Source organism: Acanthochromis polyacanthus, chromosome 4 (assembly GCF_021347895.1).
Source record: "Acanthochromis polyacanthus isolate Apoly-LR-REF ecotype Palm Island chromosome 4, KAUST_Apoly_ChrSc, whole genome shotgun sequence".
Classification (NCBI taxonomy): Eukaryota; Metazoa; Chordata; class Actinopteri; family Pomacentridae; genus Acanthochromis; species Acanthochromis polyacanthus.
This window is the reverse complement of record NC_067116.1, coordinates 43,576,118-43,592,745: the sequence shown is the minus strand read 5'-3', so window position 1 is coordinate 43,592,745 and position 16,628 is coordinate 43,576,118. Positions and strand designations below refer to the sequence as shown.

The window sequence follows — 16,628 nt, the reverse complement described above, 5'->3', positions numbered from 1 at the left end:
CCCTGGAACCTTTTATGTTTGTGGGTGTGTTTGTTTTTTAATTAGATTGTCAGTAGGGAGAATCTACCAGGCTTATATGATGGTGTCAATATCCTTGGATTTGGAGCTTCGTCAATATTGTCTGGCCCTGCCGCTACTAACCTGAACAGGCTGCTGGCATTTGGTGTAAAATAAATAGAGTGATTTGTCTGTTTTGTTTTCTCCATATATTCGTCGCCTCCCAGAGAAGTTTTATTTACACCGCTCTCCATTTGATTTTGCGTGGTATTTGCTTTTTCGCCAGTTATGGCCTCGCTGTGGTCTGTAGGAGTCATGCTAGCTCTGCACCCAGTGGTCTCTCGTGTCATTTTGTGTTCACGCAATGTGGAAGTGTCTCTCCGGTGATGGAACGCCCAGACGTTGCGGAGAAACTCGCGCAACAGATCTGAGAGCGGTGGGATTTTAAGATTCCGTTTTAGCGTCACTGATTTGACGTCAAACCGAAATCTAGAAGTTGCCTTCCTGAAATTTAACAAAATCTTTGCACCTCACAGCCAAGTCAGTTACTGTGAATTAACTAAAAAGCAACATAGAAGCCCAAAGAAAGCATCTCACTGGCCATCTCCTGAGAGAATTAATGGTGCTGTTTGCTCACAACTTTCCTTTCTCTACCTTGAATTCCCTCCACAGAGAAAGCTGCTCGCCATCTACCTCCACAATGACGACAGTGTTCTCAGCAACGTCTTCTGCTCCCAAATGATGTGCGCCGACTCCATTGTCTCCTACCTGAGCCAGAACTTCATCACATGGGCCTGGGACGTCACAAAAGAAGCTAACAAAGCCAGGTGCAGTGCGATCGTTTTATATTCCACGGAGTCGTTTCGCTGCATGAATGAGATGCGACTCAGCTGAATTCTGCTGCTTAATGACTGCATTACATGATTTAATTGCTTGTGAAAGTTAGAAAAGTCTTACCACATAGCACTGGATTTTATTACGCTTACATGGGACAGACACAAAAATAGAAACACCTGTGTCACGTTAGATGAATGCTACTTTTATGACGCATAATTGAACTTTTATTGAGGCAAGTACGGATTCATTTATGCAACATTTTTTAGTTGCAGTTTGTTGTACACCTCCATTGAATTGCGCTGCACTACACAGGTTTTCTGTAACTATATGAGCAGTTTTCTGTAACACCGGTTTCAGTTTAAAGCTGCAGCCGATGACCATTGAGTGATCAGACAGGCTTTAAAAAAGGAATTAAATCTAAATATACATATAAAATGAAATGTGTACATACTGTATAAATAGTCGCCCTTATCGTATGTTGCAATAACTCATTAATCCTTTTTGTGACGGTTAATCTACCCGTGTTAAATGGTCTCTTCGTCTCATGATGACGTGAGTGAAAAAATTGCTAATCGGCAAGAGTGATGGCCAAACCTCTGATATCCGATTTGTTAAAATGCAGTTTTACTAGGCTCTAAACACTGAGTTAATTCTCTGTAGATCCGATCAGAATCATGCTATGCTCGCTGTTTTGCCAACTGTAAAGTTTAGAAATGGAATAACTGAACCTCTATGCCCAGACTGCATCTTAATCCTTATGTTTTATTTATATACCATCCGGAGGATCTGCTGGACCATTTGCATAAACACTAAAGTGTGTCTAATAAAGAGGGTGTTTGAACGCAATTTCAGAGGGAGAGCAGAGTGTGCTGCTATGCTGTATCACTCTTTTAACTGCTCTCGTAGAGAAGGTTGAAGCAGTTTTAATCACTGGATTACTCCAACCTTCTGACGACACTCTAAAAATAATGTTTAGGCTCAATAAACAAAAAGTTAGCGCAGCAGTTTGCATTCGTCTTTTTGATTTACACCAGCTTGAATTACGGGAATCAACCTTTTTACAGTCGAAGCTATTTTTTCAATATGTTTATTCATTTTAGACTTAATAAACAAACAAACAGTAGCTCAACATCAGTCCAAGGATACACAATAGGTTTCAAAACTGGCACAGCTAGCAAATCTTACAGCCTTTCAAGTATGAAAGAGTCCATTTAAAAGCTGCTATATCTGATCTTACAGGGAGCGCCACAGCCTGAAATTGACAGTCCTGGTCCAAACTCTTCCAAGAATTCCCCAGTGCATCTCTGAAATCCCAATTGTCCACCGAAATGAGGGGAAAAACATGTTTCACGTCCTTCGGAGTGCAATCACTTCCACGGTTACGCAGAAGAAAAGTGCACACAAACAAGAAGGTTTCATAAAAACATTTTTGTTGTCAACTACCTAATTATAGTCTGCTAAAAGGACAAAAAACACACTCGTTTCCCTACTTGAGGGGAAGGGGGGAAGGAAGAGAGAAAAATAAATAAATAAAATAAATAAATTTTTTAAAAAAATCAGGTAAAGGGCTCTCAAGAATTGACAAAAGCACGATGCAAGATTGTTGACACATGACCCTGTGTATACTCCAGGAAGGGTTTCCAGGTTTGGTTGAATACATCAGTTTCCAAATGAACCAAGCACGTTAAATAGTCTAAAGGAATGTAATCAAAAATAAGTTTTCTCCATCCAGAGACAGTGGGAAAGCAGTTTTAATCACTGGATTACTCCAACCTCTGACGACACTCTAAAAATAATGTTTAGGCTCAATAAAGAAAAAAAGTTAGCGCAGTAGTTTGCATTAGTCTTTTTGAATTACGGGAATCAACCTTTTTACAGTCGAAGCTATTTTTAATTATGCGTCCAGTCTGAAATTGTGCAGGCGTGATGATCCTGAACTCAAGGTGAAGAAAAGTTCTCAAGCTCTTTTCGTTAAGGTACCTCAACTTGAATTTAGAAGTAACTCCGAAATTTGAGTTTAAATCACACACAATGTTAAGTTAATGCAGTTACCAATATCAATTTGTCAACCTTACCTATTAAAATAAAGTTTATCTTGTTTATCTAAATCAGTAAATTCGATATTTGTTTGAATCTTAAAATTCTACATTTAATTAGGCTGTGTTAAAATGCTTTTCAGTGACTGCTGTTGCTTTTTTTTATTGAATTTAAAGTCAGAATATCTTGAGCTTGAACAAAAGCTGAAAATTAGGCATTTTGTTCCGCCGTTTCAGCGCAGACAGGAAACATTTAGAATATAATCTAAAAACGCTATTGTAGACGGAAGCTCATTTGACACATGAACGGCATTTTAAAATCCATTTGACATGTCCTTAATTGCCGGCATTCAGCTCTCACTCGGTTGCCCACAGCCTGTATCTCTGTCTTCCCATTCTCCCTCCAGCTTCATTCTCTTTTTGAAGCTTGGAGGTTGCATGCTAACAAAAGGCGTTGTGTTTGCATGGTGAGGCCCCTGATTGGGCAATCTTGACTAAGCTGTCTGAATAGAGGGTCAGTGGGAGATGAAGGACTCCCTCTGAGTCCAAACATCTCTATCTCCCCATTTATCCTCAAAGTCTTAGCGTAGCTCCAGCGCACTGTGTTTTCAGTATGCTGGTTTGTGTAATGTGTGTTTATTACACAGTACTGAGATGGATGCTGCTCACCGGCGTGTAACATTAAATATATGTTCAGTTTTCAGTGTTTGACAGAAGAGCAGACGTCCTACAGGTGCTCATTAGCATCGTCCCAGTACCTCCCTTCATCTTTACGCTACATCTCTTCCTTTCCTCGTCTCCTTCCTGATCTTTCTTTATTTCCCTTCTGTTTATTTCACCACCTCAGCTCTCTCTCTCTCTCTCTCACCCACCAGAGTTAAGCCTGCCCTCTGGTAGCAGCCATTTAAGAAAGACTCGCACCCTGACCTCACCCCTCCATTATTTCTTTTAAGGAAATTCCCTCCTTCCTTCATTCCACTCTCCTTTCTCTCTCTCATTGGTCTCCTTTGCTTTTTGCCCCAGCTGGGCCTTTTTATTGCACATTAAAAGGGAGGCAACATCTGGAGCTTTTCATCACACACAGCTAGTCACAGCTTTGCTGCTAACGCATGCATGCACATGTGCACACTAACTCGCTCACACATCCACTGCAGCTCCGCATTCTCACGCTCTCTGGTTGATCCAACGTGACTGGTGATTGGCATCAGTCACACAGGCTGTTAGAAAGGTATCCTGGTTGTGTGTGTGTGTGTGTGTGTGTGTGTGTGTGTGTGTGTGTGTGTGTGTGTGTGTGTGTGTGTGTGTGTGTGTGTGTGTGTGTGTGTGTGTGTGTGTGTGTGTGTGTGTGTGTGTGTGTGTGTGTGTGTGTGTGTTAAACCTGCTGATATTGGAATGTGCCTGTTGCTTAGCTCGGTGTATTCTCACAGGCCTCCCAGTTAAATGATTAATTATGCATAAACGCAGTACTGGTGATTGGATGCCAGTGTAATTGTCGCTCATGGGAAATGAATCTGATATATCGTACAGGCTGTGCACTCGCATCGCACAAGGCAAATATTGAAACTATCGGTAAATAAACACATTGAAAGTAGATTATTTGTGTTTTGTGTGCATTGTGCCTCCTCAGGTGTATTATATTCCACACTAACATGTCTGTACAAGCACTTGGAGCAAAATAAGCTAAGGTGACTTTATGTTTATGCAAATTCTTTTGTAGTGATTTAGACAGATCAACAGTGTACGAGCGCCTCCATTATGAGCACCTGTACAGTGCAATGCATTCTAGTCCAAAAGGCAATAAAGGTGATTTTGTTATTAGTCTGCAAATGGCCTTTAAGTATAAACTGCTGAAGGCAAACGCGAAGCAACGTGCAAACCCGCTCCATACACTTGACTTCTCCTCTTGACATGCTCGCACCTGAAAACATGACAGGTTTGGAGGGAGAACAAAATGTCACTTTCAAATCAAAACATGTCCATGTTCACTCTGAAACAAAGTGTGTGTGACACAGTGAGCTATCGGAGCATCCGGTTCCCATAGCGCTTCCGTCCAGGTGGCTGGCAAAAATATTCCCTGCAGTGCTACTGTACTGGCCTGACTCATCAGCTGCTCAGCGGAGCAAATGCCAGGTCGAACCAGTCGACTCGCATCTCCACGCTGCGCCTTGACGTGAAGAAATGCGAGCTGACAGTCCAGGGAAACATTAACTGTTTTAGCTGTGTGGAAGTGCAGTGAGAAATAGAGATGGGATGGGTGACAAATTAGAAGCTGTCAGTCACATTAGCCACTGAAGCAGGAACTTATCGTGCACGAAGTTAGTTGCAAGTTGCATGCAGGTGTTTTATCTCTACATTTAGTTACCCTAAAGGTTTTTAAAGGCCGCGGGTCCGATTTGGACGAGGCTACATTCTTTACCATGTTATTTTATGGCTGGGTGAGACTGCTGAACTGTTCACCGCGGTTTCTGGAGAAGCTTGACTTCCTCCTGCCCTCAGTGTTGAGTCCATACTTGTTCTTCATATCCTGGTTGCACCTTTGGTCTCAGCCTGAGTGACAGTAGATACATAGTAGGTTGAGTGCATTTCTGTGATAATGATTTTCGCTGCGGTGGACCGACTTTCTCAGTTTTTGCGATAGAAACCTTGCTCTTGTGCTTGATGGGAGATTTGAGATTGGGTTACCCTTCAAGTTGGTGTCCATTGTTCGCTGGTCTTTCATTACGGGTTAAAGTTTCCTTGTGGGCCATTGTTATGGTCTCGCTGAGCCGAGGTCTGAACGGGGACAAATGTCAGAACAAAATGATCTGCGAGATTTAGGGGACCCAACTTTTTCATTGCAAGACGTGGGTCACTCAAAGTTCAGCGTTTGGAAAAGTTTCAAAGCAGTTTTCACTTATCTTTCGCTCTGATATCCATATTTTTAGCTTGCAGTGACTGGAGTCATTATTGATTCAAAAAAAAAATTACCACAGTGAGCTCAAGTGCGCGATTTCACAGTTTGAAAAGTCTGCAAGTGGCTCCCTCAGCTTTGGCTTCATCTTTTAATGAGTTACACCCCCTCTCAGGCAGCATCCCTTCTATCTATCTTCTTTCTCTGACCCGCTCTCTGTCCCTCCACCCATTCCATTACTTCTCTATTTTACCAGCCAGTTATTAAAGTAGATCTTATTAAAAGGCAGGAGAAAAAGCTAATCTATATTTGCATTCAGTCTATAGCAATTCATTAATATTATGACATTTACAGGGAGCTTGGCGAGGCCCCGGCTGCCTGCTACCCTTTTCCCTCTCTGAAATGTTAATTTAAAAAGTTCTGTCTTTGTAATGGAATAAGAAATCCTCTCTTGCCCTATCAATTCTGGGAGTCTGGTGAGGAATACTAATTCATCTGTGGTTCCAATTGAGATAGCATGTCACTCTGATGGAATAAGAAAATGCAGAATTGGTTTTAAATTCCTTAATGCCACGAGTTGTGTGTTTCTCTTTTCCGTATGCGCGTTCGTTTCCTTTCGTGGTGAAGATGTTTGTATGCAGACTTTGATGCTTTTTGTGTGTTTGTGCCTGTTTTTTTTTGTCTTGCATTTTTCTCCTAAAGCACAGGCTCCAAAATATGTGTTCATTTTCAATAGTTGCATTAAATATATTGAAGAAAAATGTATTTCTTTGTCTTCCAGACTACTCACCATGTGCACGAGGCACTTTGGCAGCGTGGTGACACAAACTATACGGACGTACAAGACAGACCAGTTCCCTCTGCTCCTTATAGTCATGGGAAAACGCACATCCAACGAAGTTCTAAATGTTATTCAAGGTAATAATTGCTTTATTAACCTCAATTAACAATATTACATAGATGTACAGTCCTTGTCTGCAAACACAAAGATTAAATTACATTCTGCAGATTTTCACTTTCATTGCTTTTTTTCTTCTTTCAGGCAATACGACAGTGGATGAGCTGATGATGAGGTTAATGGGAGCAATGGAGATCTTCACAGCACAACAGCAAGAGGACATCAAAGATGAGGTGAGGCTTGAGTGGAATCAGGAATTCTGTAACGGCAGAAAACACTAATGTCAAGCTCAGATTCTTACAGGCGCAGAAAAATGCTTCAGGTGAGTTTTTAAAGTAAATACCCGTGGTTTGCTCACGCGTGATGGAGCTTCAACCTTTTAAATACAAGAACGTGCTCATTTTCATAATAGAGACTTCGGTGGCCAGAAGAGTTAATTACAATTTGCTTCCATGTACCAGAGTTTGACAACGGCATAGAAAGTGGTGCACAGCATGCTTCTGTTGAATAAAATGGCCTGTTGTTTTACTGTGCACCAGGGCTGGACCCGAATATCCCGAATATCCGAATATTCGTTCGCTACGGCGGTATCTGGATATTAATTTTGGTATCTGAATATTCGTTCTCCCCCCTGGTCGGACGTTACCGGGCGGAACGAATATGAGGCGTTACTGTCTTTCCTCCGCCTTCGCCCCACTTCGGCTCATCCCACCAAGTTTGGCTCATCTCGGCTCGTCCATTCGTGTCTGTTACCACCACCTGAATTCTGACGTCACGCTTCACTTCGTTGGATAAACACAAGACAAGATGCTGAAGACCTCCGCTGTTTGGGAATACTTCAGTTTAACTGAAGACAAAACGAAGGCAAAATTTGAACCCGGGAGACCAGACGAACGGATCCGAATATTTGGGCCGTCTGCCACAAGCCCCGCCCCCTGTCGGATGTTACGGGGCGGAACGAATATCCGGATATTTGTCTTTAATAGGGCCCGAATATCCGGAGGCCAGAAACCACTATTCGGGCCAGCCCTACTGTGCACCATGATGTATAAATACCTACTGTGGCCTAAAGAGAGAAGTACATTGGAGTAATACCTCAACTAAAAACTCAGGTGTACATTTTCAGATATGGTCAAACATGAAGTCTGTGCAAGGACTTTCTAGTCTCTTCAGGTTTAGGTTTCTATTCAAAAACAATTAAACACACTGGGTTTGGATTAGTTCATCTTTTGGACACAGGAAGACGTCTAGTAAAAACTCAAACTACCGTGAGCTGCTCTCCTCGTTTTCCTGACTTACCAAGCTATCCAGTACCCCATTTCAGCTAGGGTAATCTGAATGATGATTCAGAGCTTAGGCTCAAACTGTCCTTTGCGTTTTGTCCACCCATGAACCGGCTTTCGACCAGGACAGCTGTTTTGACAGTGGATCCAACTAGGGATGTCCCAATACAGGTCATTTAATATTTACCATCAACCACTATCCCATACCATTTTCCTCCATAGTATACACAAGTATTGTAAATTAGCTGTAGTACCTTATTGTACCACCTGGTGGAGTATATTGTTTAATACTGTAGTGATCAGAGTAGACGAGCAGTTTGATATTGGCAAGAGGAGAGCAGTTTGAGGGTTTGGCTAGTAAAGGGGCACCATGACTAAGCCGTCTGTGACACTTAATGACCTCCAAACAGTGCTCATACATATTGTGTGTTTGTAACTGAAAACAGCAACATCAGAACAGAACAAATGTCCCATATTGATTCATAAGGCAGAGAAAGTTACTCAGATTTATGACACTTGTTTTGTGGCAGCAGATGTAAACAAAGAGCCTAGGTTTGTGCTGGTACCAGTCAGTTAAAAATGACTTTCATCAGCCCCTAATGCAGATCCTAAGATCAGTGCATTCAAAGCTCCAACCCTTTGTGGGTCTAGAACCAAGAATTTTCCACCTCAGGGGCTCAGAGTGGGAATATTTAGACCAACAGTAGCGACTATAACCTTGTGACTGTCATTTTAATAAAAATCTGAGCTAGTATGCCTAATCTAGAGACGAAGAAGAAAAGCCAGAGCTTCAGTTTGGGCGTGTAATCAGAACAACAGTATGTGGAAATCTGATGATGCATTTGTCTCTTTTCCTCTGCTGTTTATTATCACCAGTTAGTTTGTAAATGCTGCTACAAGCGCCGACACACACACACTGACTGCCGTTTGGAATAGCATTCATCCATTTCGTACGAGGTTTTAATATCATTAGCTGGTGTTTATGACTGACGATGCAAATTCAAAGACAGACTGCTGTTTGCAGTGTTTATTAATCGCCTCGCCGACCTTCTGTGGGAGAAACGAGTTTTCTCCTCGCACTGTGGTCCTTTACAGGAGTTCAGCATAAAACTAGAGGGAGTTTCAAGAATAAAACCTGTGTTCAAACAGATGTAGACAATGATGTGACGACATGACTTCGTTTTATTGTTTATTGGAAAGTTCGTCTGTTGCACCAACTCCAAACCAGCCTAAAACCAGCACCTGGTAGACGGAGGCGGTGGCCTTACTGGGGCAGTTGAGCAAATCTTTTACACTCTGCTTAACAGATAAATTGCAGCATGTTGGGACAAATCAGAAAACAATGGTAAACCATGGTGTACATGTAATGATGAGCAAAGAACCATTTAACCATATCTTTCCCCTTTAGCTGTCCTGCCAACCGTAGCCTTTGCTCTTTGAATATGTACAGGACTCGGATATGCCTCCATTCAGCCCAGTTTGTAGGCGGCACTGCGCTGTTACCCGTCTGTCGACTGCCTCTTTTGCTCCAATAGAAAGTGGACAAACACAACTAAAAGGTGCACTCCATAGAAGACAGCGATGGGAAAGAGGTGCGAGCCTTTCATGTCGTAGACAGGAATCTGGGATAGTATGACAGTCGGGACCTCTCATTGTCACAACACCTGACCTTCTTAACCACCTACATGTTTACCAAGTGACAGCAAACAAGAGAGAATGAATGACGCTCCAGATGTTTTTCTGTTAGTCATATAAATATCCTTTATTATTACAGTCTCTTTGGAGTGTAGCAAATGTGTATTTAAGCAACCAAACATTCGTCATCGTTAATAATCCTAATTTTTCTCTTTGCTATTTATCACATATGCAAATGTTATAAAGTTAATAATTGTTACCACACCGCTTTCCCGTCAGCCTCTCTAACACTGCTGTGCCTCTTTTTGTAACTACAGTATCTATGGATGACACATGTCAGGCTGCATTAGGTGCTTAACAGTTGAAGAGTCAGCCAACCAAACAGCCTCTCTAACTATGCCGTTGTGAAAGTCACAGCATCTCAGAAATGAAAATCACGGTAAAGGAATGAATCTTGCTTAAGACAAGCCCCGAGGGTGAGACTTCCTCAGGTGAGCTACTGAGTGGCAGCTATTCTCTCCGTCTTGTTATTATTTCTACAGCTTCTTTTGTGGATTTGTCACTCTTGGTCGCCGTTCAAACAGTCATCAATGACGGGATGTAACAAGAAGCATGCAGAGTATGTACATGCATTGTATTGTTGGCACACTCCGGGCATCATTAGGTTTTTTTTAACAATATTAGTGCCAGCACGGGTACAGATGCCAATGGGATGCTTTTCTTATTTTGATAAATATGCGCCGTGTTTTTCTAGAAAACCCAGTTTTTCATTAACATATAAGCCAAAGTCCTCAAATGTTAAATGTTGTCTAAACACAAGCTGCCGTACAAGAACTCTGTTGAAATTAAACACTCCAAAAATTGGCAAAATTTACATTTAAATCAGGACCTGGCTGATCAAAGAATGAGTAAATGAGAATTTTGATGCCAGCTTTCACACAGTTTCTCTTCTGACGATTTCTGCTATGTACACATTTCACTCGGTACCAAAAAGCTATGATTCAGCCCTATTCGCACTGCAAGACTGGTGTAATTGACTCCTTTACATTGTACATCCCCCTTAAAGTGTGTGTTTTCTGCATTATTTATACAGGCAGGCTCATTTTATTTGACTGTATTGCTTATTGACAGTACGGTAAAGCTGCTCTGAGAGGATATTAAGGCGTTTTAATTGCAAAAAGACAGTGTATGTAGTAATGAAAATATAATAAATGAGTGTGACTATGCATTATTAGTACGTTAACCTCAGGATTTGAGCGCATCCTGTAAATGACAGCACCGATCACATCTCTGGAGTGAACTCAACCTTGATGCTGCCTCTGAGCACTTCTAAATTTCCTCCTTTCAGTTTCTCCCTCCTGTTTTTTAATTTCTGTTTTTCACCTCACCTTCTCAAAGGCAAACTCAGACACGAATGCAGACGCCCAGCCAACCCCAGACATTCCACTTTGACACCAACTTATGTGTCTGTCTGGAAACGGAGCAGCTGGACGGCCACATTGTGACTTTAACCAACCTCGCTGACTCGCCAGCCATTCCGACGGTCGTCTGTGTTTTAGCTTTAGCAGTTAGTAATCAAATGACTACTCGCTGCAGGTTTTTGTGCCGTCTGTCGGCATCACGGTGCGTTTTTTTTGTCACGCCATTTCACATGCAGTTCATGTGAGGAGCAGCCAAAATTACCCAATGGGGATGAGCAAGTGTTTTTGAGTGTAAAAACAACATTGTGAGTCAAAGTTAAGAGCTCCAAATGCGTATATTCCACTGTCAGACTGTGAAGTGACGGCAAATAAATAATTCTAAATGAAAGTTGCCCCCGCTAAAACCCAAAATTAAACAGGAAATTAAAAAGAGCAATTAACAGCTCTATTATTTGTTATTTTTGAGCAAATATTAAATGTGCGACAGCTTGCTTTTTTGAACGCTAAGTGTATCTTCACCACTTGAAGTAGCCAAGTTGAACCGAAGCCAAAATATAGTTGTGGAAAATCTGTTTCTTTTCTTTTTTCTCCTGCAAAGTTAAGGCCCTTAAAATCACATGGTGTTTGAGCAGATATATGTCAAATTAATATTTAGTTCCATGCCTCTTTGTGTTAGGACAGTGAAGGAGAAGTCATGACTTTCTGGTCCCTTTGGGTTTAGGTTTCTTTAAAATAGTAACATTAGAAATGGGATGGGAGCAGTTTTGTTTTAGCATCTTGAAGACATCTAGCAAAAACTCAAACCGTCTTGATCTGTGCTCTTCATATTCTGGATTTGCGTACCTGTCCCCTAACCCTTTTCCACTGGTGTAGTTCAGAATTCCCGACCATGCTTCCCATTTCAACATTCAAAGAACCAGCTCAAGAAAACTGGTTCGAGAGTAATAGGTGAACAGAAATGTCCTGTTAGTTTGCCCCGAATCTGAGTCACAATTTGAACAGTAGCCAAATTTAACGCCTCTAAAATCACATGGTGTTTAAGCAGATATATGTCAGATTAATATTTAGTTCCCTGCCTCTTTGTGTTAGGACAGTGAAGTAGAAGTTACGACTTTCTGCTCCCTTTGTGTTTAGGTTTCTTTTGAAAACAACAAGAAGAAAAATCATATTGGAGCAGTTTTGTTTTGGAGCCATGAAGACCTCTACCGTCTTGATCTGTGCTCTTAATGTTCTGGATTTACCTAGCTGTCCCATACTTCTTTTGCACAGGGGTAATTCAGAACCACTGCCAGGTTCCAGACCATGCTTCCCATTTCAACAGCCAAGTAATAGGATAATCAGAATGTCCTGTTTAAATTGGCCCCCAATCTGAGTCACAACTAGCCTAGCTGTGCTAGACCCATGCTCTGAAGACGCAAGGGTCTAGGCACGCTCGACAGGGAGGGAGGCGGGCTAAAAGGTTGTCTGTCAAATCACTCTGCAGCAATTGGGTAGGTATACAACCAATCGGCACAACGAATAGGCTCCTAGAGCGCCGGAAATCAGAGGATGCGGTAGTTCGGTGAAGCCTTATTTATACAGTCAATGGGTGAAGCTCAAGTATATTACAGACATGCTAACAGAAAGATTATTCAGAGTCGGTGCTAATGGAGCTCAACGACTGTTGTCGTTTTTGTTGTCGACCCTGGCAGAGAATTAAATTCGTTGCCGTGGGTTGTCTAGCACGGCTAGGCTAGTTGTTTCCGGTTGTTTCTGTCAGAATCGTCGCGCCTCTGTCGTCACTTAGTTATGCCCGCCTTCTGACTCTACACTTCATGGTGATTCGTCGGCCAGTTTTAGGAGAATCCAGCCTCGAGCCTTATGGAGGGTAACTAGACCCACCCTGGCAGAGAATTAAATTCGTTGCCGTGGGTTGTCTAGCGCGGCTAGGCTAAGTCACAACTTCAACAGTATCCAAAATATAGTTGTGGAAAATCTGCTTCTTTTTTTTTTATCTCCTTCAAAGTTAAGACCCTTAAAATCATCGCATGGCCCAAATGCCCAAAAAGAAAGAAAATGTTTCCATTAACAAACATATTTGCTAAAAAATAAAGGACAATATTTCACAAATTTGGCCAGGGTATGTAAACTTATGAGGACAACTGTATATGTCAGATTAGTATTCATGTTCTTGCCTCTTCAATGCATTTGAAAACGTTTCCAAATGAGAATCAATAGCCGATGATACAAATGCCGGACCTTTCCTGCCTGTCCTCCCCCTGCTCCCTTCGTTGCACGATTTAAATAAAGGCAAAAAAAAAGAGAGACTCAAACATGAACTACTGTGTGACTTGTTTGCGTGACTCGGGGCCGGTCAATTGACGGTAGCCACTTTTGATGCTTTTGTCCGTCCCCTCCATTCTTTTACAGTTTCCTTTCAATGTTCGTCTATTATGCGGGCCAAAAGCACAAATGTATCTTTACATTTTCCAATTCAATGCGACAATACACACTGTCGTTTTGCTTAGCCATTGCCTAGCTTGCACAGTGGTCCTCTGATCGTCACAATGAGCTTACTTTGCCGTATCCGGCCCGGCACACAGCGTGGGCCTTCAGAAAACACAAAACTAATGGCTGTGCGGCGTTAGCACAATGGACACTCGTATTTAGTCCCGGTCTTTGTCGAACACTTTGTAGCCACAGCAGGTAGGAAGAGAAAGGCCGTCTGTCCCCTTCCCTCTGTACAAACAGGAAGAGAGAAGACAGAGCGAATAAAAGAGAAAGGGAGGGTGAAACTGAGATGAGGAAACATAAAAGAGGCTCAGGGTCTGGTAAATGGCGGCCCTGTTCACAATGAATTCCCCTCTGGTGCAACTCTTTCATACCTGGTGTTTGTACGTAACCACACTTGACATGCTGCATTTTCTTTTGCTCTCTTCTCTCTGGCTTCCACACCCACCACCTCGGCTTAGATGTTTTTGTCCTTGTGTATCCTTTATTGTGTTGTTGGTTAATGTGCCCGACTTTCTTCTTTCTTCCTTCCTCCCGTCCGTGCAGGACGAGCGCGAGGCAAGAGAGATGGTGAAGAGAGAACAGGACGAGGCCTACCGCTTGTCTTTAGAGGCTGACCGTAAGAAGGTACGAACAAGTAGTATCTTTTTCTGCAATTAAAGCCAAACTAAAACCTTGAAACATCAAGATTACTGAGTAACCTAAATATTCAATGTTTCTCCTGTTAATCCTGCATAGATAGTGCATTAATACTGTTTATGCTGCTCATGCCACCATTTATCTCTACCTGTGCATTGGGATTATCTACACCCCCTGTCAAAAGTTTTAGGACACTTTCTCATTCAAATGAATGAGGAAGTGTCTTAAAACTTTTGACAGGGGGTGTAGTTTTTATATCATATCCACATCATGCTAACCTGGCAATAGCCAGATTAATAATTGTGTAGTACTTGATAGTACTCCACAATATCAATCTGGGACCGCTCCATGTAAATCTGTTCGGAGGAAAGAGGCACGGATTGGACAATGCAACAGTATGTCCCGCCTCTGACAGATTTGTTTTTAGCCAATCGCGGCAAACAAAAACATCTTTACCATCCAGAAATGCGCAAAGCGCCTCTCGTTGTTCTTCCTTCAAAGAAGCGATAGGAGATTCAGCTAAAACTGACTTAATAGCAGCATCTACACGATCGTTGTCCTCCGTTGCCGTGTTTGTTTTGATCTACTGGCGCTTGGTGTCGTCTTCACACCCGGATATCCCGCCCCACACACGAATACTGCTGCGTGATTGGCCCAAACCAACTTGGTGCTGTACGAAAAGTGAATGCGGGAGCGGAGCAAGATGGTTTCTTGAGAGATTTGTGAACTCACAAATATCACGAGAAATCAACTTGCTGGCAAGGTTAACATCATGCAGTTTACACTATCACATTTAGTAAATAATACCCTTTCTTGCTGCTTTTGCACAGTTACGTTGGACGCTAAACTGCATTTCGTTGTCTTTGTGCTCCATGCAATGGCAGTAAATTTGAATCTAAACTCTACACAGAAGGACCATTCAAATAAATAAAAGTACAAATAATATGATGAAATGGGAAAAGAAATGTCACAAAATAGCTTAGTAGAACCTCAAGGTTGGTGTTTGTCTTCCTAATGCTCACATTCATCTACAGAATGGATAGAAAATTCACACGTGATGCTCGTATAGTTGTAATGCACACGTCCGATTTTCATTTTTTTTTTCCAACTTGTCCTGTTCAGTTTAATAGTAAAAGCAATTATTTACATCTTGAAGATGGAATTCTTGAAGAAATAATGTCAATCCAATCTTCTATTCTAGGTATTTCTGGTTTTTGCCACTTTATAGTAATGAAAAATCTGTAATAGATAACGTGAAACAGAGCTTTCTGATGACAGTACGCAAGTTTTAGGTACAACGACAAGTTCAAGCTAAGAAACACTATTACTTAGTTGGATTTCTTTTAATATTTAGTAAGAAAATGCTTTTTTGGTCTAGCTGCGTACAGACGGTCACCCTGCTATTATAGTTTTTAGGGTTTAACGCCATAAAATACCAAAAATGTGGAGCTAATATACAATAGGTGCACCTACAAATCAGTCCTTTTTAGCAGGAAATAAATGCTACAGCACTGAAATCATTTCTCTGTATAGATTCTTCGTCATCCAAATTAGGATTTCTTAGATTATATCATCATTAGTGTAGATTTAGAGACTTCGGCGGCTTGAAAAACAAGTTGTATGGATGGCTAATGACACGTAATTACTAAATCTTTAACGCCAAGTGACACCTTTGGATTGAAGTTGGTGTTTCAGTTCTGCTGTAACATTTGACTAAATGAATTTCCATCATTTTCAGAGAGAAGCCCAAGAAAGAGAAGAAGCCGAACAGGTTCGCCTGGAGCAGATGAGGAAGGAGCAGGAGGAGGAGAAGGAGGTGAGAACCAGCAGCCTCAAATTCACATTGTACAGATCTAGGGCTGGACCCGAATATCCCGAATATCCGAATATTTGTTCGCTACTGCGGTATCCAGATATTAATTTTGGTATCCGAATAATCGCAAACGAATATCAGGCGTTACTGTCTTCCCTTCGCCTTCGCCCCACTTTGGCTCATCCCGTCGTGTTCGGCTCATCTTGGCTCATCCATTCATGTTTCTTACCACCACCCAAATGTCCGGGTTGCTGCCGACTCTGACGTCACGCTTCACTTCGTTGCATAAACACAAGACAAGATGCTGAAGACCTCCACTGTTTGGGAATTCTTCAGTTTAACTGAAGACAAAACGAAGGCAAAATTTGGACCCGGGAAACCAGACGAACGGATCCGAATTTTCGGGCCGTCTCCGCCACAAGCCCCCTCCCCCAGTCAGACGTCACGGGGCGGAACGAATATTCGAATATTCGTCTTTAATAGGGCCCAAATATTCGGAGGCGAGAAACCACTATTCGGGCCAGTCCTATACAGATCACCCAAATTAATATTCCATTGTTGTCGGCGTAAAGCTGAGCAGCTCCATTATTTGCCAGCGTACTGTGATTGTGCCATTGTGCCGTCGTCTTTTTTTTTTTTCCCTTTTTCTTTTGCTCTCACATCACAATAATGACTCAATTAGATTGTGG

At 41.9% G+C, this 16,628-nt stretch overlaps 1 protein-coding gene across 1 annotated transcript in view; it reads left to right on the top strand.

The window, feature by feature from the left end:
- Positions 1 to 16,628, top strand: part of faf1 (Fas (TNFRSF6) associated factor 1) — an 84,975-nt gene that overhangs the window by 49,663 nt on the left and 18,684 nt on the right. Inside the window, exons 13-17 of the mRNA XM_051947364.1 lie at positions 670 to 824; positions 6,542 to 6,678; positions 6,803 to 6,891; positions 14,034 to 14,114; positions 15,865 to 15,942. Coding sequence (XP_051803324.1) covers positions 670 to 824; positions 6,542 to 6,678; positions 6,803 to 6,891; positions 14,034 to 14,114; positions 15,865 to 15,942 — 540 coding nt within the window. The remainder of the gene's footprint in view (positions 1 to 669; positions 825 to 6,541; positions 6,679 to 6,802; positions 6,892 to 14,033; positions 14,115 to 15,864; positions 15,943 to 16,628) is intronic.